Here is a 22,643-nt window from a genome sequence, read left to right on the forward strand (position 1 = left end):
CCAACATGAGGGGGAGACGGAACGAGGGATTTCTGGAGGATGCCTCTGCCAGCATAGAGGCCTTTTCCTCTATGCTGGTGGTGGAGCGAGCTCATAGGTCGCTTGCGGCCAGCCCGGTTCCAGGGGCGACGCCAGGTCCAATAATCGCCCGCTTGCTCAACTACAGGGACCGGGACGTGGCCCTGTGCCTCTCCAGAGAAAAGGGGCAGCTCAGACATGAGGGGATGGACGTCTCAATCTACCCCGATTTCACCATGGCGGTCCAGGAGCAGAGATGGAAGTTCCTACCGGTGAAAAAGAAACTGCAGCAACTTAATATCCTTTATGCAATGCTCTTCCCTGCACTTCCTCAGCACTCCGCAGCTGACACAAGATTTCCTGAAGACCATGCCGAGGTCGGGGGCGGGGTGGGCTTTGCCGTCCCATCACCTTGAGGCTGGTGGAGGTACCTCAGATGTAGAATGACCCTCAAACTTCTTGATGATGCCCGCAGATGACTACACAATTTCTGGGATCCTAACCTGACTGACATAGGTGAGAGGGGTACTTTTGTAATGTGGGGGGATGTATGGGGGGGCTTCTCACCTCCCCCTCGGAAAAGGTGCTGGGTCCCAGTTCAGTACTTTAACATGCTGGCAGCTGTCCTGGAAGTATGGACTGAGATGATCGCAATGACACTATTTGGGATGGGCACCCGTCCCCTGCTGCTTGTCCAAACGAAGACATTTTCTGACCTGCCCCTACGCCTGTTGCAAGAGAAAAGGATTCTAGGTGATATATACCTAAGCTCTGGATGACCATTATATATTCCCCCGAGCACCCTGCTATGGCAAGGACGACCCCTGGACACCCTCTGGTTGCCACCCGGCGGGAGATCCCTTATTGAGTTGATTATGGGTTTAGCGCCTCTAGTTTCGATATGGGTGCAGATGTTTTCCCCTGTTGGGAACCTAACTTGGTGGGGAGGGATGGGACGGAGGGATCCGGGCCACAGCAGGTTTGGGCTTCTGGTGTGGGAGGGGGGGGCAGAATTGTTTTGTGGATGTTTGAATGCTACTAGATGTCAGGTCATGTCACTGGTCACTGATTACCGAGCTATTGATGCTATGAGCATAGAGTACCGGGATGCCACTTCATGCCGCATGAGTATACAATGCCCGAGGATGTGCAATGGCTGAGCGCTCGGGGCCCCCTACATACCTTTTCCTTATCTGGAACGTTAGAGGGATGGGAGATGCCCATAAACGGAGACACATATTATTGTATCTAGACAGACACAACATACACTGTGCTATGTTACAGGAGACACATTTTACCCTGCTGTCCCTCCAACCTTTGCTGCTCGATGGGCCAGTCACACGTGCTTCTCTTTCTATTCCACCTATGCCAGAGGCACTTGCATACTGGTGAGAAAGTCCCTTCCATATACCCCGCTGGGAAGTGTTGCTGATAAGCAAGGGCGTTATGTCATACTTTGGGGACGGATAGCTAATCAAATCTTCACCCTGGTGTCCTGATATTGACCTAATACTGATGATCCTGAATTTTTCCGGGTGCTAATGGGGAAGATATTGGAGATTGGGTCGACACATTTGATAAGGGGGGAGATCTGAATGTGACAATAGCCCCTGGCATGGATCGCTCTCACCCGCAACCACACCATTACTCCCGTTCACAGGCTGTCCTTAAGTCGATACTTGAGGACTATGAGTTGGGTGATATTTGGCAGCAGTTGCATCCGACTAAGCGGGAGGGCACTTGTTACACTACAGCCAGGGCGTCATGGTCACGGATAGATGTATGGCTTGTTTCGAAGGGCCTTGCCCCATGGGCTATGCTGTCTTCCCATTTGCCTCGAACCTATTCGGACCACTCCCCTGTTTTGGTCGCTGTGGCTCTCCCGGGCACGGACTCCCCTTTCCAGTTCTGGCACCTTAATCCTCTCTCCCTGTTAGACCCATTTTTTAAGCAGGAGGTGGAGCAGGAGATTGCGGACTTCTTCTCTAGGAACGAGGGCTCGGTAGCACAATATTCCACCCTATGGGATGCCTTCAAGGCTACAGTGCGGAGAATATGTATTGCGAAGAGCAGGGGAGTCCCGAAGGACATCCGTTCTAGCTTGCGACTTTTGGATACGGAAATTGGGAACATTGAGACTGAATTGCGACGAGATCCCACCCCTGCATCGCAAGCCAAGCTACGCAGTGCTCTTAGTGAATTTCAAGAAACAGCAGATAGAGAATGCAAATACAGAGGGAAATATCATAGAGCACGGCAGTATGGGGAGGGAGACAGACCGGGGAAGATGCTGGCAGCTTTTGTCCGACCTCCGCGCTTTTCGAACACGGTGTTGGAGATAGAGAGTGAAGAGCGACAATTGCATAGTGACACGACTGTGATTGTTGACATTTTTCGGCGGTTTTATAAACAGTTATATAAAACTCACAGAACTCAGGCTATTGACTTTGCCCCCTTCTTTGAAGATACAGCAATTGCCTAGCTGGGCAATGGGCAGAGGGATTTTCTGCTGCGACACCATGAAGATGAGTAAATTATTACAGCGATCATGCAATTACAGTCTGGGAAGGCCCTGGGACCGGATGGATGAATTTTATAAGACCTTTCATCCTCTCCTTATCCCAGTGCTGAGGCATGTGTTTGAAGGCCGGGAGAGCGGCATACTCCCCCCTACTATGAGGGAGGCTCGTATCATATCTACACCTAAACCTGGCAAATCGCCTCATTTGTGCGATTCATATAGGCCTCTCTCCTTAATAAATGCTGACGCCAAAATCCTGGCCAAACTTATTGCTAATCATATCAGCCCCTTATGACGGTGCTGGTGCTGCTGGACCAATCAGGCTTTGTGCCCACTAGAGGCACATCTCACAACTGGCGGACGCTCTTTGCGATCCTTCAGGATATTGATCCGGATGTCAACGCTACGGCGATATTTCTAGATGCCACCAAGGCATTCGAATGCCTGGAGTGGGACTACCTTGCTTTTGTCCTTCAGCGCATGGGGTTTCCGTTGCCCTTCCTGGAGTGGATTAAATTGCTTTACTCTGGGGGGCGCGCCAGGGTGGTGGTGAATGGCATTCAGTCGGCGCCCTTTTCTATCACACGGGGCACCCGGCAGGTTTGCCCCTTGTTGCCGCTGCTTTTCGCTCTTGCTATTGAACCCCTGGCAGCGAAAGTACATCAGCACTATCGAGAGCATGCCATAATATACCCTGAAAGTCAAATCCTCATCTGGTTATATGCAGATGACCTAACACTCTACCTGAGAGACCCCGAGCTCAGTCTTAATCCCATCCTCCGGCTGCTCATCCTCTTTGGACAGCTCTCTGGAGTAAATGTGAATTGGGGTAAATCCCAAATTTTTCCCCTTACAGATGCTACAGAGGAATTTGCGCCTGATTTTCCGCTGAAATGGTGCGGAGACACCGTTGCCTACCTGGGTATCCGAATCTCCCGCTGCCGGGACGAACTGATGCGCTCCAATTACAGTTGCGCTCTTGCTAGAGAGAAATGGGAGGAGGAGTTGGGTTCTCCCATCTCGGAGGAGCAATGGGCCTTTTGCTGTCGCCAAACGGGAGTCATCTCGGCGAATAGTAGATTACGTTTGATACACTATAAATACGTGCATCGTCTATATTATACGCCAGCCAGGTTGCACCGGTTACACTTGCGTGACATGGATCACTACGAAAGATGCGGGACTGCTGGCGCTGACTTTGGACACTTGGCATGGGATTACCCAGTTGTTCGGGAATACTGGGGAGTACATGTGCCTGATGATCCCCTCACTGCTTTGCTGGGATATACGGAGCAAATCCCCGCTAAGGTCTGGAAGTTCACCTCCTTAGCTTTTCTGATGGCAAAACGGCACATAGCTTGTCGTTTTGGACGGGGTCGAGCTCCCAAATTCAAAGAGTGCCTTACTGATCTTGTATACTGCCAAGAACAACTGGATGTTTATGCTGACCTTATGCTACCTTCTTCACACCCTGAGGATATTTGGGGCCCTCTCCGAGCATATCTTCTGGCACATTCTGACAATGAGGGGACAGAGCTGAGTACGGAGCAGGAGGGGGATGGGAAGGGGTCCAGGAGGGGCTTGGAGTCACGGGAGTTTTTACGGGTGGGGGCCAATAAGATTTTAGGGGGGGGACATTGGGATGGAGGATGGGGCACGGAGGGTGGGAATACTTGGCTATATTTAATTGCCTGTGACCTGAGTGGTACACAGATTAAGATATTGTATGAAGCTGTGGCTACTGTGACCGTTGACCTTACAGGGAATCTGTATTAGAAGGGATTTGGGTTTTTAAGTACTTGTTAAGAGAACTCAATTGACTGCTACTTGCTTTATTTGAATACCCAACGCGGCCGGCCCTCTGGGTTGTAGGCGTCTTGCTGTGTATGAATCCCCTCACTATCTTATGCATGGGATGTCATCTATTGCAGTGACGGCCTGAAGGGATGTAGGCACTAGGCTGTGTCACCTCACTGACGTCAATAAAGGTCGAGTTTAAATCCAAAAAAAAAGTACTTTGAATTTTGGAACTCATTTGTTATCTAAGTCTGTGTCAGTATATTAATGAAGAGATCCGATACTGATTATGGATTGTACTGTTGGGAAATGTGAGGCTGTGAATTGTATTTGTAATTGGAATACAAGGAGGACTTGGCACTGGCACGGTCGGAGTGGGATTGGAATCGATGGCAGGACCTTTCCTTAGCATTAGAAGCAAGGGATACTAGAAAATGTTGGTCCCTGGTAAATATCGGTACAGGAGAACCCAAAGTTGCAGTGGAGCCTAACATTGCACCCTCTGTTTGGGAAGCCCACTTTGGCAAATTGTACCAAGATACCACCCAATCTGCCAATGAGGGGGCCCCCGCTACTCTGACCAACTCTGCAGCTGGTCTGGAACTCACCCTTCGTGAGGTGGTTGGTGCAATCGAGAGACTAGCAATGGGGAAAGCCCCGGGACTGGATAGATTGCCCGGTGACCTTTTTAGACAACACCATAATATCTGGGGCCCTTACCTCCTTATTCTATTCAATGCCATCTTGGGAGGTATGGAGATCCCCTGTACTTGGTTGGGGGCGGAGATAGTGCCTATTTTCAAAAAGGGTTCTCCTCTCCTCCCAGCCAACTATAGGCCGATCAGCCTCATTGATGTCCCCCAAAAACTCTTCTCTCGCATTCTCCTGGACCACCTTCAAGACTAGATAGAGGTCAATGAAATTTTAAGTCCTCTTCAGGCTGGCTTCAGGAAAAATACGTCCACCATGGATCAGATATTCCGCCTCGTCCTACTGTATTGGAAAACGGTGAGGATTGAGGGGGGAGGCTGTACATGGTGTTCGTTGACTTGAGGTCAGCCTTCGATCTGGTCCCACGCAAGAAACTATGGGAGGTCCTGATGAACCTGGGTGTTCCAACCCAATTATTGCAGGCCATAATCAGGCTTCTCGATAGCAACTACGCGCAGGTTAGGTGTGGGAGGGATGGAATGTTGTTATCAAGGTTCCCTGTCCTCAGAGGGCTAGGGCAGGGTTGCGTTTTGGCGCCAACCCTGTTTTGCCTCTTTGTTAACAGTGTCATATCTCATCTTGACAATGTCAGGGATAACGACGCCCCCTTTTTGGCAGGCAGGTGGGTGCCGGCTATTATGTTCGCTGACGACACCCTCCTACTCTCCAAATCCCCGATGGGGATATAAAGGATTCTGGATGGATTTGGTCTTTTCTGTAGACAACATGGTCTAGAGATCAATACTGAGAAGACCAAATTTATGATTTTCAATCCATCCCCAAAAACTAGACCCAACCCCACATTGGGTTCAGCCAGCCTGGAAAGGGTTACAACCTTCCAATATTTGGGGGTAACATTACATGAGAATCTATCCTGGGACCCCCAAATAGCAAGATCCCGACTAAAGCTGTCCCAACTTTCTGGCGCGATTTTGAAGGTTTCAAACACCTCAACTATTAAACCTATAAGCCCGGCCCTAGAAATGTACAGAACCCAAGCTAAAGCGGCCGCTTCCTATGGCAGCGAGCTATGGGGGTACAAAGCAGGGGCAGACCTTGCCAGAGTGGAAAATAATTTCCTTAGACACCTTCTGGTCCTCCCTCGTGGCACTCCCCTGCTCCCCTTAAGATTAGATGTGGGTTTACCCTCCATCGCTGAAGAGCTGGAGTCAAAGCCATTACGATTCTGGCATAGGCTCTGGTCCACCAGTGAGCTTGCACACTATAGGCATGATCTTACCCACGTAATGGATTTGAACCAGCGCGATAGAATCCAATGGCTGACTTTTATTAAGAAAGAATTGTACCGCATGAAATTGCCTGAGCTGTGGGAGGATCCGGAGCAAGCCTGTCAAAGGGTTTCCCGCAAAAGATTGGTTCAAATTTTCAAAGAGAATAGACTAGCTCTTCTGCTCTCTGCACCTAACAATGGCACCTTAACGGATTGTTTTTTAGAATCCAAAAGTTCTTTCGAATTCGAAGGTTTTATGGACATTAATTTCCCCATTTTAGCGAGAAAATTGTTTATACAGTGGAGGTTAGGCACTCTGCCCATTAAAACCTTCACTTGTAAATGGCAGCAGGGGAATGATAAAATATGCCCAGGCTGCAAGACTCATGATGAGGAGGAAACTCACCTCTTGTTTTTCTGTCCAGCATATAACAGACCAAGGAAATATTGGCTGGTGCCTTTATGTAGGAATCTGGGATTTAGCAGTCACCTGTATGCGTACAGAATATTAAAAACGAGTACACTGCCCCACATAGTCTTTGCTACTGCTAAATTCATTATGGCTATGTGGCAGATAAGGAAAAAATTACTAAATGCACAAATGCCGGTATGAACTGTGTCTTCAAATCCTCAGTTATGTCTGGAACAATATGGAAATCATTTTTATGAAATGTGTTTTTATAATTATAATGTCTTTTATATAATATGGCTGGTTAAAATGTATTTTGCACTGTATCTTTCATGGTCTAAAGGACCGAAATAAAGAATTTTTGGATTGGATTGGAATTGTAAATGATGAAAAGCGAGAAAATTGTAGATGACTGTCAAACCCTATAAATAAACGTGAAAATTAATTCTGCTTCCCTTTTTTTAAAATAGCATCCGCAAAGTTTCGAACCTCTTTTGAACGAAAGTATGAAAATCTATGGATTCCGAAGGTAAATAAGTGTGCTTTTTCGTCTGCGTAACATTGGTCCCATCACAGTCATGCTTCAAGCTATCTACAGTAAACCTGCATTTGTGGTGTGACACTCCAGATTAGTCAGTCAAACGGCATGTCTATGCTAGGCCATGCTAGGCTCAAAAGCCTTCGCCTGTAACATTCATCTCACTACAATATAGCTAAGTGTGAAGGCAAACTCAACAGCCTGGTGTGTGCTCTTTGCATGGTCGGTTATCACTTTCCAACTGTGTCTGAGCACTTTACCATTATATATGTTCCTTGTATGAACAGTAGCTAGATTTTACTGTACTATTTTAAGATTTTAACCACACCAATGTCAACTTCAACGTAATAAAACCAACCTCATCATACAGATCAGTATTGCAATCCTTCCTTTCTTTTCTTTGGGCGTGAAACTTCAAAAAGCTGATAATTTAAGCTAGTAGATTTAAGCCAACTTTTGGAGTAAATGCCCATCTTTTCTTGTAGTTCACAAAGAAATTGCAGTATTTCTGGGTAGCTGCAACTTTTACAGATTACCAGAATAAGTTTCGGAGTACAGTCTGCTCTTAGTCTTGCCAACTATCTCTTCTGCACAGGGAAAATATGTTCACGTGGAGAAAGCTTCCCTTACATTGCCAGTCATTTTGGGATTGTTCTTTCCGGTTCACATTATGCATAGGGATTTCTTACTGAAGTTTACATCATCCACAACCATGGTGGAACTCGGTGGCATAACATCAACCCCTGCTGTCCCTGCCATATTGGGGGGGCTCTCTAGGTCCAGAGGACCCACACGGGCACTGTCCATGGCCAGTAGGTCACTGGCCAGAGAGCTCCTGGCTGGATCCAAAGCATGGGGGATCCCTTCCATGTTTTTTGCAGGGAGGCCCCTCAAGTTTCGTTACACCACTGGTAAAACGACACCTGTCAACAGTTTCTGATTACCCACAAAATTGCATAGTTGGAGTATTCACCTGCTTAACGACATCCTGGCCATTGGATGTTTCACAACACGTCCTTATGCTCTGGTTTTCTCCAATGTAATATTTGCAGCCTAGACTGGTCATATTTAGTCTGAGGACATATATGTATTAGTGTGTAGTCATTCTTCCTGAACACAACATGTGAGTTACTCTCGTAAATGGAAGTATTTGAGCTCTTAAGCCTTAACAACCAGAACAATCTCTTGTCTTGCAAGCAGGTTCTCGGTACACCTGCCGCCAGTACACCATCAGATTGCATAATAAGAAGTGTAAAAAATTTAAAATAACACCACTGGACCCAGGTTTTTAAAGGTGTCACACAACGCAAGGCAGCACCCAAAGTTTGCTGCGCTTTGTTGCGTGACAGTGAAAAAGCAGGAAAGTGCCATATCTACAGACATATGTCACTATACTATTCTATTCCTAGGCTGGTGTAGAATCTTCCAACGATGCGCACTGCTTGGTACTATAGTGCAAGGGTGTGTATGTGAGTCTGGCATTGATTTGGTACTGGAAGTATGCCCTTCCAGTACAAATTACGATGCGCAGAAAAAATGTTAGGAATTGTCTCACTTCGGCTGTGTGCTGTACTCTGAAGTACACATGCAAAGTGGGGAAAGTTATGAGAAATAAAAACATTTCTCCTTTTAATGCCTGCTTCAAAGTGGCCTTATTTTTTGTTGCAAAACCATGTCTACTATTGTTTGGTAGATAGGGGTTTGCATAAAAAACATGGGTGGTGTTATGGGAATGCCCGTGTACCAGCCATGAAATGCCCCTTTGACGTTAAGTAATGCAAAGCAGGGCTGTGCACTGCTTTGCGTTATTTCCAGGCCACTTATCAGTGCCAAACAAAACTTAATATCCAACTTAATATCCAACACCAGTTCATTACCGCTTTCTTTAACGCAAGCAAGTCATTGTAATGACTTGTGGGGTAAAGGAACGTGTGGGAATGTTGTAGTCGGGGTGGAGACTCTGTTGTGAAGGCAGGCTGTGGTTCTGCTTTTATGGTAAAGGATGTTTCCCATAGAAATACCATATACCTATGCATAGCCTAAGTTCAACTGTAACTTAGAGGTGAAAAAACCTTTGAAAAGAAGCCCTTTAAGAGAAGTTGGTGCTCATATTAATTTGGGCTTTGTGCGACATCTGAGACTCCTTCTTAGGATGCTCAAGTCACAATGCCCGGTGAGTGAACTCTGGGTAATAAAAATGATGACTATTTTCCTTCGCAAACATTTTGAGGATTTTATCAAACTCTACATACCTACAATTTTTTTTTACAAAGTTTGCAAACAACTATTTTGACAGAAAACAAAAATGAAATGAAACAACTTACTTTAGTGAAAGTTGACTTTGCTGGTACATTCTGCCTCATAAACTTTTCTTAGGAGGACATTTTAATAAAAAAGACCAGGTTTTGGGAATTTGATAAACATTCCAAGTTTATGTAGATGCAGTTTTCCACCTTCCAAAACTTGTACGCAACTAAAATCTGATAATGACTTCTAGCTACAGATTCCTTACCTTTGAATTACCCCAGGCGTCAGACTAGATCAAGATGATTTTTCATGAACAGTACCCCTTCCTACTAGTAGGTGGCGTTGATCGGCTCCGCATCGTCTGCGCCCGACGTGACCTCCATCAGCCATAGACGTGCCACCTCGGCGAGCTAACATTGGCTCTTTACTTTCCGCTCCAACCTGTGGTGATCCAAGAGAAGAGCTACACCCTGTGGCTTATGTCCCGGCACAGTGTCGGTGACGAATCCGCTCTTAGTGTGTTAGAGGTGTCTGGAGCACGTCCATCAATCAATCATTCAGGGGATTGTAAGCGCGCTACTCGCCCGTGAGGGTCTCAAGGTGCTGAGGGGAAGGGGAGGGTGAGCAGATCCATTTAGCCGAAGAGCCAGGTCTTGAAGGTGTTCAGGGGGAGGGCGTGTCTGATGTCAGCCGGTAGCTCGTTTCAGGTCTTGGCTGCAATGTGGGAGAAGGATCTTCCACCTGCTCTGGCTCTGTGGATGCGCGGGGTTTCGGCCAGTGAGAGGTTGGCAGATCGGAGGTTTCTTTTGGGTACTTGGAAGTTGATCCTGTCATTGAGGTATTTGGGTCCGTTGTATAGGCATTTATAGGCGTGTGTGAGGATCTTGAAAGTGACTCTTTTCTCCACGAGGAGCCAGTGGAGACCATGTAGGTGTTGGCTGATGTGTTAATGCCGCGGCCACCAGGTGCTGCCCCATGCAGAGGGGGTGGTTCAGAGGATAAGGACTTCTGTCTTCTCGGCGTTTAGGCAGCTGTTGGTCATCCAGACTGCAAGGTCCTGCATTCCTTTATGGAAGTTGAGTTTGGCATTGGCGGGGTCTTTGGTGAGGGTGAAGACGAGCTGGGTGTCGTCCGCGTAGGATAGGATGTTGAGGCCGTGTTGTCAGACAATGGCAGCCATGGAGGCCATGTAGATGTTGAAGAGGGTCGGGTCAGGAATGATCCTTGCGGGACTCTGCAGGTGAATTATGTGCGATTGAAGAGGAAGGATGGCAGTCTGATCCTTTGGCTTCTTCCAGTGAGGAAGAATCGGATCCAGTCCGGGGGTGTTCCTTGTAAGCCGGCGTTGCGTTGTCTTGCAAGTAGTGTGCAGTGGAAGACAGTGTCGAAGTCTGCTGATAGGTCGACTAGGATGAGAGCTGCGGAGTGGCCTTGGTCCAGGAGGGTATGGATGTATGTATGTATGTATGTATGTGTCTTGTAAAGCGCACTGCTGCCCTGAGGCGTCGTGGCGCTGTAGACTGCTGGGGAACCCGTCCTGGCTATCCCTGTGAGATGGTCCCTACTGGGTATCTCCAAGGTGAAACCAGGCATCCACGGCGAATGTGGGGGGCCGTTGTAGAGATGAGGCAAGCTAATGCCCAGAGTTGCCGAGTGTGATCCTTGGTTAGAGTAGGCACCGAGGCGAGAATTATCGAGTCCGCTGACCCTGGTCCACGACCCTGCCACGTTGGGAATTGAACCCTGGTCCCGGGCCGTTCTCTGCCGCCTCTAACCAGTGAGCCACACCACTCCACTCCACGATGTCGTCTGTGGCGGTGAGTAGGACAGTCTCTGTGCTGAATGATTTACAAAAGAGGTCTAGGCTTTAATACTGCACTTATTTGTGTTTCCTAATATGTGAAAGAACTTCCACATCAAACGTATACAAAAATGATTTGATCAGCACACATTAAAGACAAAGAATCAGTTCTGTGCTGTGGTTGCTACGGAATCTGGATTGGGATGGGTCGAGGATATCGTTCTCTCCGATGTATCGTGTAAGTTACTGTTGAATGTGTTCTCTGCAACTTTTGCTGTGAATGGGAGGAGGGAGATGGGCCGGCAGTTCTTGAGGTTGGTGGGGTCAGCCTTGAGTTTCTTTAGCAGGGGCCTCACTTCTGCACGTTTCCAGTCGTCTGGGAAGGTGCCTGTTTGAAGGTGGTGTTGATGGTGTGCTGTAGTTCAGGTGCGATGACGGTTGCGGCTCTGTGGAAGATGTGCAAAGGGCAGGGGTCGGTGGGGACCCTGAGTTGATGCCTTTTATGGTCGAGATGATGTCTTTAGTCGTCATCAGTGTCCAGTTGGAGATGGTGGGGTGGCTGATGTCTCTGGGGGGCGGTGGTCCATCTGCGGCGTCTGGAGGGTGGTCGATTAAGTTGTCCTATAGTTTTTTGATCTTGAGGTGGAAGTAGGATCCGAGTATGTCGCAGAGGTCCTGGGATGGGGTGATGTCTGTGTTTCCACTGTGTGGGTTGGTGAATTCCTTGATGACACTGAAGAGTTCCATGGGTTGGTTCGGATTTTGTTGTGGATGAAGTTCTTCTTGGTTGTTCTGATAAGGTTGTGGTATGCTGTCATGGCGTCCTTGTAGGTGGAGTATTTTTCGGATGTCTTGTTGTTTTTCTAATTCTTCTCCAGGCGTCTGCAGGTTCACCTGGTGCTTTGGAGGTTGGTGGTGAACCTGGTGGTGAACCTGGGGTGCTGTTTTCCGGGGTTGCGTAGCGGGGCAAGCTCGTCTGCGCAGCTGGAGATCCAGGTGTGGAGTCCTCTGTCTGTGCTGTTTGTGACGGATGTCCTGGTGGGGGCGATAGGGGTGAGGGTGGAGTTAAGTTGCTCATAGGTGACTTTCCTCCAGTTTCTTTGTGGTGGGCGTGGGGCGGCATCTTAGATCAGAGATTACGGCTGAGCATCTCAGGTAAACTATTCTGCCAGCACAGAGAGTCTTGAATATTTCAAAGGTCCAAATCCATAATTTCAAGTCTACTAATGACTTTTATCTTACACCCTATAATTTTTATGTCTGCCGGGTCATAAACCTGGAGTGGTCCCGAAGGCTTCTCGAGGCCTGGCAGTCAGCTCCGCGCCATTCGAGGTCCCGGTTCAGAGGGAGAATGTGGGACCGGTCGTGGAGTTACCACATCACTCCTCTTCGAAGTCTCTGTCATCAGGTAAGTCAAAACACAAGAAGAAGGTGAAGAAGCACCGACACTTTTGGCCTTAACGCCGCCAATGGCCGATGCGATGCGGGAGGCGGAAGGTTGTCATGCTTCGCCCGCAGAGTCTTTTGGGTCGGCTCCGAGCTTCCCTCCCTTCCCGGGAGCTGGGGTGACCTCTGCCTAACTTTGCAGCTTTTATAAAGCCCTCCACTTTATCTTTGGGCAGCCCGACTCCGCTGGTGCGCCTTCAGGCCCTGCGGATTTGGCTGGGAGTTTTAGGCCTTCGATGCCAGTGGCTTTGGCTCCGGCCCCGCAGGGCCCCCAGGGATCCAGGCCTGGATCCGTATCGATGCCGGTTGACCTAATGACACCTCCTCCGGCGCCAAATCAATTGACAACACCCCCGAAACCTCCAACGCCGGTTGTGTCCCCAGCTGGCAATGACCCGGCATCCCCTCGAAATGGACACAGAGCAGGACCGGCGCCGACCAGTTCTTTTATACCTCTATCCTGGCATTCCAGATCGCCCTGCGTGGCAGCCAGAGACGGGTGAGGAGAACTGGTAGGGGTCTATTGACCCTATAGCAGACCAGCTGGAAGAACCGGACTGAAGAGAGGAACTGGGCGAGGCCCGTGGTCTGGATTCATCCCCAGACTTTGGTATGCTTTCTCCCCCTACCGTGGCTACCGAGGAGGCATGCAAAAACAACAGTTGATGGACAGAATGCAGAACAATGTCATATATTCACCCCAGTACAGAGATCTGGCCCTAAATCCATCGTTTTCTTGCTCACCACACCACCCCAGTTCAGACATGGCCATATGCAAATCAGCCTTGACGCTGTGTCTCATGGGAACAGTCCAGCCCGAAGTGCCAAGCCATGTCTTCCCTGGAATGGAATCAAGCACCCTAGGACAGGTTTCTGGCTATCAGCCGTCTTCAGCCAGGATAGCTTGACTCCAATGGCGTGGAGAGCACGGGACTCATGTCTGAGCATACCCGTCCCACTCGGGGTGACAAGTGCAAAAACAACAGTTGATGGACAGAATGCAGAACAATGTCATACATTCACCCCAGTACAGAGATCTGGGCCTAAATCAATCGTTTTTTTGTTCACCACACCACCCCGGTTCAGACATGGCCATAGGCAAATCAGCCTTGACCCTGTGCCTCATGGGAACAATCCAGCCCGAACTGCCAAGCCATGTCTTCCCCGGACCGGAGTCAAGCATCCTAGGACCGGTTTCTGGCTAGAAGCCATCTTCAGCCAGGATAGCTTGACTCCAGTGGCGTGGAGAGCACGGGACTCACATCTGAGCATACCCGTCCCACTCGGGGTGACAAATGCAAAAACAACCGTTGATGAACAGAATGCAGAACAATGTCATGCATTCAACCCAGTACATAGATCTGGGCCTAAATGCATTGTTTTTTTGCTCACCACACTACCCCAGCTCAGACATGGCTATATGCAAATCAACCTTGATCCTGTGCCTCATGGGAACAGTCCAGCCCGAACTGCCAAGCCATGTCTTCCCTGGACCGGAATCAAGAATCCTAGGTCTGGTTTCTGGCTACCAGCCGTCTTCAGCGAGGCTAGCTTGACTCCAGTAGCGAGGAGAGCACAGGACTCACGTCTGAGCTTACCCGTCCCACTCGAGGTGACAAATGCAAAAACAACAGTTGATGGACAGAATGCAGAAAAATGTCATACATTCACCCCAGTAGAGAGATCTGGGCCTAAATCCATTGTTTTTTTGCTCACCACACTACCCCAGTCCAGACATGGCCATATATGAATCAGCCTTGACCCTGTGCCTCATGGGAACAATGGTGCATGCTTCGTTTCATCAGAGGTGCAGAGAAACTAGAGAGACGGGCGTTTTCAATAAAGGTATTTATTGAACAGTCTTCTTTCTCATACAGAAGAAATGAACTGCTACAATCGTAATACTGGCTGCAAAGTATAATATGTACAGCAAGAAGAGTATTATAAAATAATACTGTAAAAGCATGGTATGGTTTCTTAACCATAAAATACATACATAAATAAATAAAGACTAAAAGTACTCAACTGGTGCTTCTAAAATACGCCTACCCCAATGTACCTAACTTAAGTTTAGTACGAGGGAAGAAGTAAGTGAGGTGTAGCATAAGTTTAGTATTCTTTGCCAAGAATCTATCAAGATTTCTCTTAGGGTCTAATCAGCTCCGTACCTTGGTTTAGAATGAAGGAGGTCTGGTATCTCTCTGTCTCGGAACTCGATTTCCCAACACCCCGCAAGGGGAGCTTGGAAAAACTGGAGCTGGATTTCTTGCAAGACAACAGACAGCGTCTCTCTCAGTGCGTCAGCTGGAGGGTCGGCTTCCTTGCTGTAGCGAGCTGCGTTGGGCAAGTAGATAGTCGAACTGCTCCAAACCACCATGTCTTTGCTAGGGCAAGTGTGGGCATATTTATACCTTGAAGGTGCCGAGTTTGACGTAAAGTTGGACATAATAACGTCATCAAAGAATCGCAGTTCTTTGAAAACTCCATGAGTTCTTGGACAAATCAATATTCAAGCACGGAGAGTTTTCCAAGAAATCGTTGTGGCTATTCGGAACTAGTGGAAGTATCCATGCCTGTATTTGGACTGCATGGGCTAAGTCTAACTATGGTTATGATTTCTATGCCTATATAAGGACAAGGTGATTTATACCTATATAAAAGCATGAATCGGGAAAATTACACTATGGTCCTAAAATGCTATAAAACACCCACTCCACTTTATTATATTGACATTACTAAATGTAAGCACTAAAACATATCTATAGCAGTTGTTTACAATCCTACCCAAAAATACATAAAATGCATTTGAAATGGTTGCACACGAAAATGAGCATTTGTACTCTACACATTTGAAAGCAATGATTTCATTTTAAGCATATGGTATGATATTGGCAATGCTAACTGAATGAATCATGAAAATAACATTCATGAAATGGCTCTTAAATACAGAAGAAAAAGGATGAGACCATCCCATAGCAGAATATATAAACTGTTTTGGTTTGTGGATAAGATCAATATTGTTTCTAGGAAGTATTCAAAGAATTCTTGTTCTCTAAGAATAGTTCTACTTTATGCAGATTAATTTGTGCCAAAGTTAAATTTAGGAAAAAAGTCAAATCAAATCGTAGAAATATAGAGTTCCAAAGTTAGAAGTTTTTTGTTTTGAAAAACAAAGGTCGAATTCAAAGTTGATAGAACGCTGTGTGCTAATTTCAAAAGTTATTCTCGGTGTCAGGGGAAAACATTAAATCTTCTAAGCTGGCAAAGAAACCGTCTACCATAGTAGGTGAAAGTTGAACCACTTCATTAAGTAGATCAATCGTACACAGATGAGAAGTAGCGCTGTCAGCGTCAGTCGCATTATCAATTTTCGCAGTAGATGGTACCTGTGTGCCTGTTGGTCCACATATCTCACCGTCAGCTAGATGTGCTGGTGAGACCTCAATGAATGCCATCATCAGGATTGGTAGCCGCTGGGGACAACACAATGCATGAGCCGTTACCGAACCAAGCAAAGCGTCAACATCCGTTGGCAGTGCTGATGGAAGTGTCAGGCAAATATCCAACATGCATTCCTCTCCGCAAAGCAGGCATCGTACAACAGATAAGATCCAATCTTGCCAGATTGGTCCCATTGATAGGAACCACATGGTATTCAGATCTCTCAAACGAGCTAACCCAAGAATCTGTATCATGCACTCACGATACTGTATTGCCAGAAGAGTGTTGTCCATAGTAATCTGGGTATCTCTGGTGACTGGACTTGCCATATAGGAGCAGAAGGATCACGAATAGTATTCCTGCTACGAGTCCCAAAATGAGAGGCAGGCAGCCGAACACAGAGTGCACGAAGTTTGGAAAAATGCCTAGGACTGCTTCAAAGGGTGCTAACAGTCCCCAAACAAATCGTCTTAAATACATGGCGATACCACTGGTATCAGACATGTTTAAGATACGACCTAACATTTCTGTATGTTTATAATAAGGCATGTATCTCCACAGAGGACCTTGCAACTTGCAGATCATACGTCTCTTTGGACGAGGTCAGTGGCACAGTTTTTTGTAAAATAATGGCTTTCATTCTGCTTAAAGTATCAATTTGTATCGAAGAGATGTTCAGTGAAGGCCATAGCGGTGACTCCCCATCTGTCTTAGTTTTAGGAAACAATACTTGCATACAACAAGTGACCCTGGCTGACACACTAACGAGATAGGCTATTCCTGGCATCATTCCACAACAGCTGTGATCATTCATTCAGAACAAGATGACCAAGTGTTGATCTGGCTGCTGATGTCTCCCCAACCTACTTATTTTAAGTGTAAAATGGCCGCTGGTGTTGTTGTTTTTGTTTTTCTTCTCATCCCTCTATTGCAACTGAAAGAGGAGCCTAACCTCCCCAAAGACTAAGCATTGAAATAGGACTCTACTTTTATGGACACAAACAAAGGACTATACACCTGGGTAACAAAGTTAGAAACCGAAAGAAGACCACAGCCTTCACAACTAAACATAGGAATAGGACTCACAAGTCCTAGACATAAACAAAGGACTACCTCCCTAGGCATCAAGGCTTACTATTGATTTGGCCATTACACTCGCCCACCCCCATTCTCCTTCCTATTTCCTATCTCACTATCCCATCATCAGCATTATTCACTCTTATATTGTTAAATCTTAACATACAGAGCTTTTACGTTTATGCTCCTACTATTTAAAATCAAATTGAGCTGATTTGATGCAATCTGATCACTATCATCCCATCTAAGTCCCTGACCCACACTACCTATCCCACGACGCCCCTTGTCACCCACACTGCTACCTTTGTTCTACACGTAACATGGAACCCATAGGCACTCATACTTTCAATATCATCTACCCTCCACACCTCTCACAAAAAGCCTCTAAACGCTTCAAACATAACTTCCTAAAACTGCACCCTGAAACCCTCTTCTCTGACCCATTGTTTTCTCAGCACAACGGTCACATCACTACCGACATCATTTTCTACACCAAACGCAGAGCCCAATGGCGTAAAGCATTCCTAACATTATTTTTGATCTCCTCCACCAGAAAATCCCTACATGGGCTAGCAATCATTATTGCACCAATTCAGTTCTTCCAAGCTACAGCTACTATCTCTGTCTACAATAATGGAACTATCCTCATGCAATCCACGAACCACAATCTAAACTTATTAGAGAAGATATTCCCCATCATTAAAGATCATGTATGCAATCCCCTTACCTCAACCCAACACTCCACCCCTACCCAACCCACCCCGTCTGCCAACACTTATGCCGCCTCCTCAACATCCCCATCATTCACCTCCGTCCCACCTCTTCCCCACCCTCCTCATGCATCGCACACACCTGCCCCTACCTCCCAGACGACCCTCTCCCCTACATACCCCACCCCATCATTATCTACCAACCCACAGCTCAACCCCCACTTCCCACCCAACCCCTTATGCCTCAGCCACCTACACATCCCAACACACCCCGACCTCATCACACAGATCGAATGCTGGCACACACATCGGCTTCCGTCATCACCGATCCCGAACATGTTCCACCCACCCCTACCTCCCAGACTACCCTCTCCCCCTACAATCCCCACCCCACCGCTATCTACCAACCCACAGCTCAACCCTCACTTCCCACACAACCCCTTACGCCTCAGCCACCGACTTACCCCAACACACCCCGACCTCACCACACAGATCGAATGCTGGCACACGCATCGGCTTCCCCCCACACCGTTCCTGAACACGTTCCCCCCCTGACCTCGTGCCGCTCCTAGCTCCACCCATTACTGCTACTCACCGATTACAATCCTCCCTATCACCCTTGGTACCCATACTAATTGTCCCTCCACCCATCCATACAACACCATCCACTACTCATCCTAGGCCCACCCAGGTTACGACACCACCCCACTCATGCTTAACGCAATCACCCACTCCAACCACATCCGGACCTGATACCAGGATGGATGAATTACCACTTACGTCTACCCCAAGCACAAGGGAAAGGTTCAGTCTCAATAGGATTATGTCTGAACTCCTACAAATCAGCGATGAACTCTACACTGTCAAAAAGATGATTGCCAGACAGCCAATGCACTCCAGGTCGGCGTACACGGCCAGATCAAGTCACCCTAATACTCACCGCTCACACCCCCCCAAGCACAATCGTCTCTCATGGAACTCCATCCCATCCCCCAATTCCCTTTCCCGACCAATCCGTTGCACTAACCCATTCTCGGAGAATGATATTCGCTCCCTCCTACTCTCCTACAATCCCCTTCTCATCTCTCCCAGCGCCTCGATTCACACAATTAAGGCTATCACCTCCAATCCATTCAGACCCGCCATGCACAACAATAGAGGAATCAGTGATAATAACCCCTACTCTCACTACACCCCTTCTCAAATGCACCCTCCTGAACTGTAGATCGGCGGCCAGACACGCAGTAGATGTCGCCGACCTCATCATTTCTCATGAGCTGGACTTGATTGTGCTAACAGAGACATGGCTAACTGAATCCTCATCACCCCTCCTGGACATTTTGGTACCACCCAATTATGACATCATCAGACTTGAAAAGACGTGAAAAAATTGGGGGAGGACTAGCATGCATCCACAGGAGCAACATATCGGTAAATAGAGCCATATCCCCAATATTCTCCTCTTGTGAATACATGTGCATCGACATCACCAGTAATGGTACGCCAGTTTGCTCCCTTCACATCATATATCACCCACCTCGTGATAACCTTACTTTCACTGAACACTTCATGGACAAGGTCACCACAAACATCAGACGACAAAACACCCAAATATTCCTAGGCGACTTCAATCTCCACTGGAATGACAATGATGACTCAACGGTCAACAGTCTCAAAAACTTAATCGGCGCACTTGACCTTGCCCAAATCTGCAACAGCCCAACACTCAAAAAAGGTGCAATCCTGGACCTAATCATTTCCAAAAACAATTCCATTAAGCTTGACTCAATCCTCCCCTGGGACTGGTCAGACCACTACATCATTATTTTCTTCATCAGGGAAACAGTGAAACTTAACGCATCCCAATCCACTAAACCAAGGATATGGAAAAGAAACTTGAAAAAACTCAAGCCCAACACTCTGCCCACTCACTCCCATAAACTACTCCAGCCTCCGGATGACCTGGCCTCCGTAAACGACCTCACCAAACATTACCTTAACGCTATGGCTACGGTTATCAATGATGCCGCTCCTCTACAACTAAAGAGAGTTCCTCTTAAAAACTCTAAACCCTGGTTCAATGACCTTCTGAACGATGACAGACGTGCTCTCAGATCCTCAGAACGTACTTGGAGATCAGCCCCATCTGCCAAACACCTGTAAATTCTAAGGAGTAAGAGAAAAGACTACTACAGAAAGATCAAACGTACTAAAGCCGAATTTTTCTCTCACCAACTAGATCAAGCAAGAAATCAACCCCAAAAATTGTTTGAATTAATCAAATCACAATCGAGAAATGAACCTAAACAACTACAAGATACCCCAGGCACCCAACCCACTTGTGACGAACTCTCTGCTTTCTTTAACCTAAAAACAGAAAACATCAAAAGGGATCTCCTCAATGACCTCAAAATCCTACAGTCTTCCCCTCTTGGAACAATCCCTCCCTCCCCTCCAAATTCCCCACAACAAACACCCTCTAAACTTCAACTAAAAAATGAGGCAACCTGGTCCTCTTTCGACCCATACACCGAAGAAGCTGTAGGCAAGATTCTGAGCACCCTCAGGCCAGCAGCCAACCATACCACCGATCCTCTCCCTGCTAACGCAGTTAAAGATCTAATCCCTCTGATCCTGCCACTCTGGACCAGGATCATCAACAGCTCTCTACATCAAGGCATCATCCCTGACATCCTCAAAATTGGTCAAGTCACACCCATCCTAAAAAAAAACACGGCTGACCCGATGGACCTTAACAACTAGCGCCCTATTTTGAACAGCCCTACCCTAGCCAAACTTTTGGAAAAATGCGTTCTCCAACAACTGACAAAACACATTGACCTCTTCGACCTCCTTGACAATCACCAATCTGGCTTTAGAGCAGGGCATAGCACTGAAACTGCCATGACTCACATTATAGACGATGCACTACAAATTCTCGACCAGAATGGATCATGCCTATTCATCTTGCTAGATCTCTCCTCTGCCTTCGATACGGTCAAACCCGAGAACCTGATTGAACTGCTGAACCTCAGAATGGGTCTATCAGGCTCAGTGCTCAATTGGTTAACCTCCTTTCTTCATAACCGGACCCAAAACTTCCAGGATAATAACTCCCTCTCCAAACCTGTACCTGTATCTCTTGGAGTCCCACAAGGGTCCGCACTATCCCCTACACTATTCAATCTTTTCATGGAACCTCTCACTCTCCTGCTGCAATCATCCAAGGTCCAATTTCACATGTACGCTGATGATACACAACTCTATCTAAAGATTCACACTCCTGAAGATGTCAAACTACTCAATCAAACGCTGTTGTACACTCAAGTATGGCTAGCTGAGAACCACCTCAAGCTTAACTCACTCAAAACTGAATTCCTACTGATAGCTCCACCTTCCAAAATTCCCCTCCTCCAAGACTGGTTCAAACACTTCGCGATACAAAAGGGGATGATGGACGGAGCGTTTGAACAAATCAAACACTCACCCCCAGTCAACTGATCTGGGTTTAATCCATCACCATTCTTTAGTTCACTCAGCCACCCCAGTTCAGACATGGCTATATGCAAATCAGTCTGACCCTGTGTGGTTCAAACACTTAACAGCATTCAACGTGCAACCTACAATCATTGACTCAGCTAAGTCTCTGGGTATAACCCTTGATGGCAACCTCAACATGCATAAACACATTGCCAACGCAACAAAAGGAGCTAATTACCAGATTAATATCCTAAGGAAACTTAAACCCTTCCTACCAAAAAACGACTTCAAAACGGCAGTTCAAGCTCTAGTTATCCCCAGGATCGAATACGGAAGTGTCTCTCTTTGTGGTCTCCCCAAAGCTACAACAGCACCACTAAGAGCCACCATCAACGCGGCAGCCAGGCTCATAACGGGCTCAAAAAAAAGGTCCCACATCTCCCCTGACCTAAAAGCTCTGAACTGGCTACCATGGGAAGCCAGAATTCACTTACAAATAGCATGCTTGACCCACAAAGCCATTCATCATAAAGCACCCAGCTATCTCTCTCAGAAACTGTCTATCTCTGGAGGCAAGAGATCCACAAGAAGTGCAGGAAGCCTATTACTGAAACCTCACAGATTTAATAAGGCGAAAACTTATAAACGCTCCTTCTCAGGGATTGCTCCTAGGATTTGGAACGCACTACCCCCATCAACTGCACTGTTCAACAAGGAAGTAAAGTCGATACTCATGGAAAAATTCACTTGAGCCTCACTGAAGGTCATGTTTTATATAGATGCAATCAGACATTCTACATGACAATCAGGCTCTCTCGGTTTGCACCTTTCTCTGTCTCCTACTAGGCACAAAGTAGGATTGAGTTTTGTTCTACCTCTCTAATTTGTTGTATTTACGCACTCCTTGTACTCACATATTTGTATTTTGTAATGTGTTGTATAACGCTCACCGCTTGCTATACATTGTTATTTTCTATTGTTTGTTGCATAAATTTCACTGCATGTAAAGTGCTCTGATATCCGCAAGGATCTGGTTCGTGCTCTATAAAACTTTCAAATAATAATAATAATTCCTGGATGTTGTCTCTGGACATATCTTGGATCTGGCCTAGTTACTGTAAATCCTTGTGTCTTGTACAGGAATCTATCTTGACAGTTATTCGTGTCTGTGGGCCAGATTAACCATTTTTTCCAATCAGGATTAGTTCTGTTAAGT

The 22,643-nt window shown here is 47.0% G+C and overlaps 1 protein-coding gene across 2 annotated transcripts in view; it reads left to right on the plus strand.

Moving 5' to 3' along the window:
• Positions 1-22,643, plus strand: part of LOC144791617 (dehydrogenase/reductase SDR family member 4-like) — a 482,332-nt gene that overhangs the window by 434,224 nt on the left and 25,465 nt on the right. For both annotated transcript variants that reach the window (XM_078666341.1, XM_078666342.1), the window contains one exon: positions 7,158-7,216. In XM_078666341.1, the coding sequence (XP_078522467.1) occupies positions 7,158-7,216 (59 nt within the window). The remainder of the gene's footprint in view (positions 1-7,157; positions 7,217-22,643) is intronic.

This window comes from Lissotriton helveticus, chromosome 11, assembly GCF_964261635.1.
Source record: "Lissotriton helveticus chromosome 11, aLisHel1.1, whole genome shotgun sequence".
Lineage (NCBI taxonomy): Eukaryota > Metazoa > Chordata > Amphibia > Caudata > Salamandridae > Lissotriton > Lissotriton helveticus.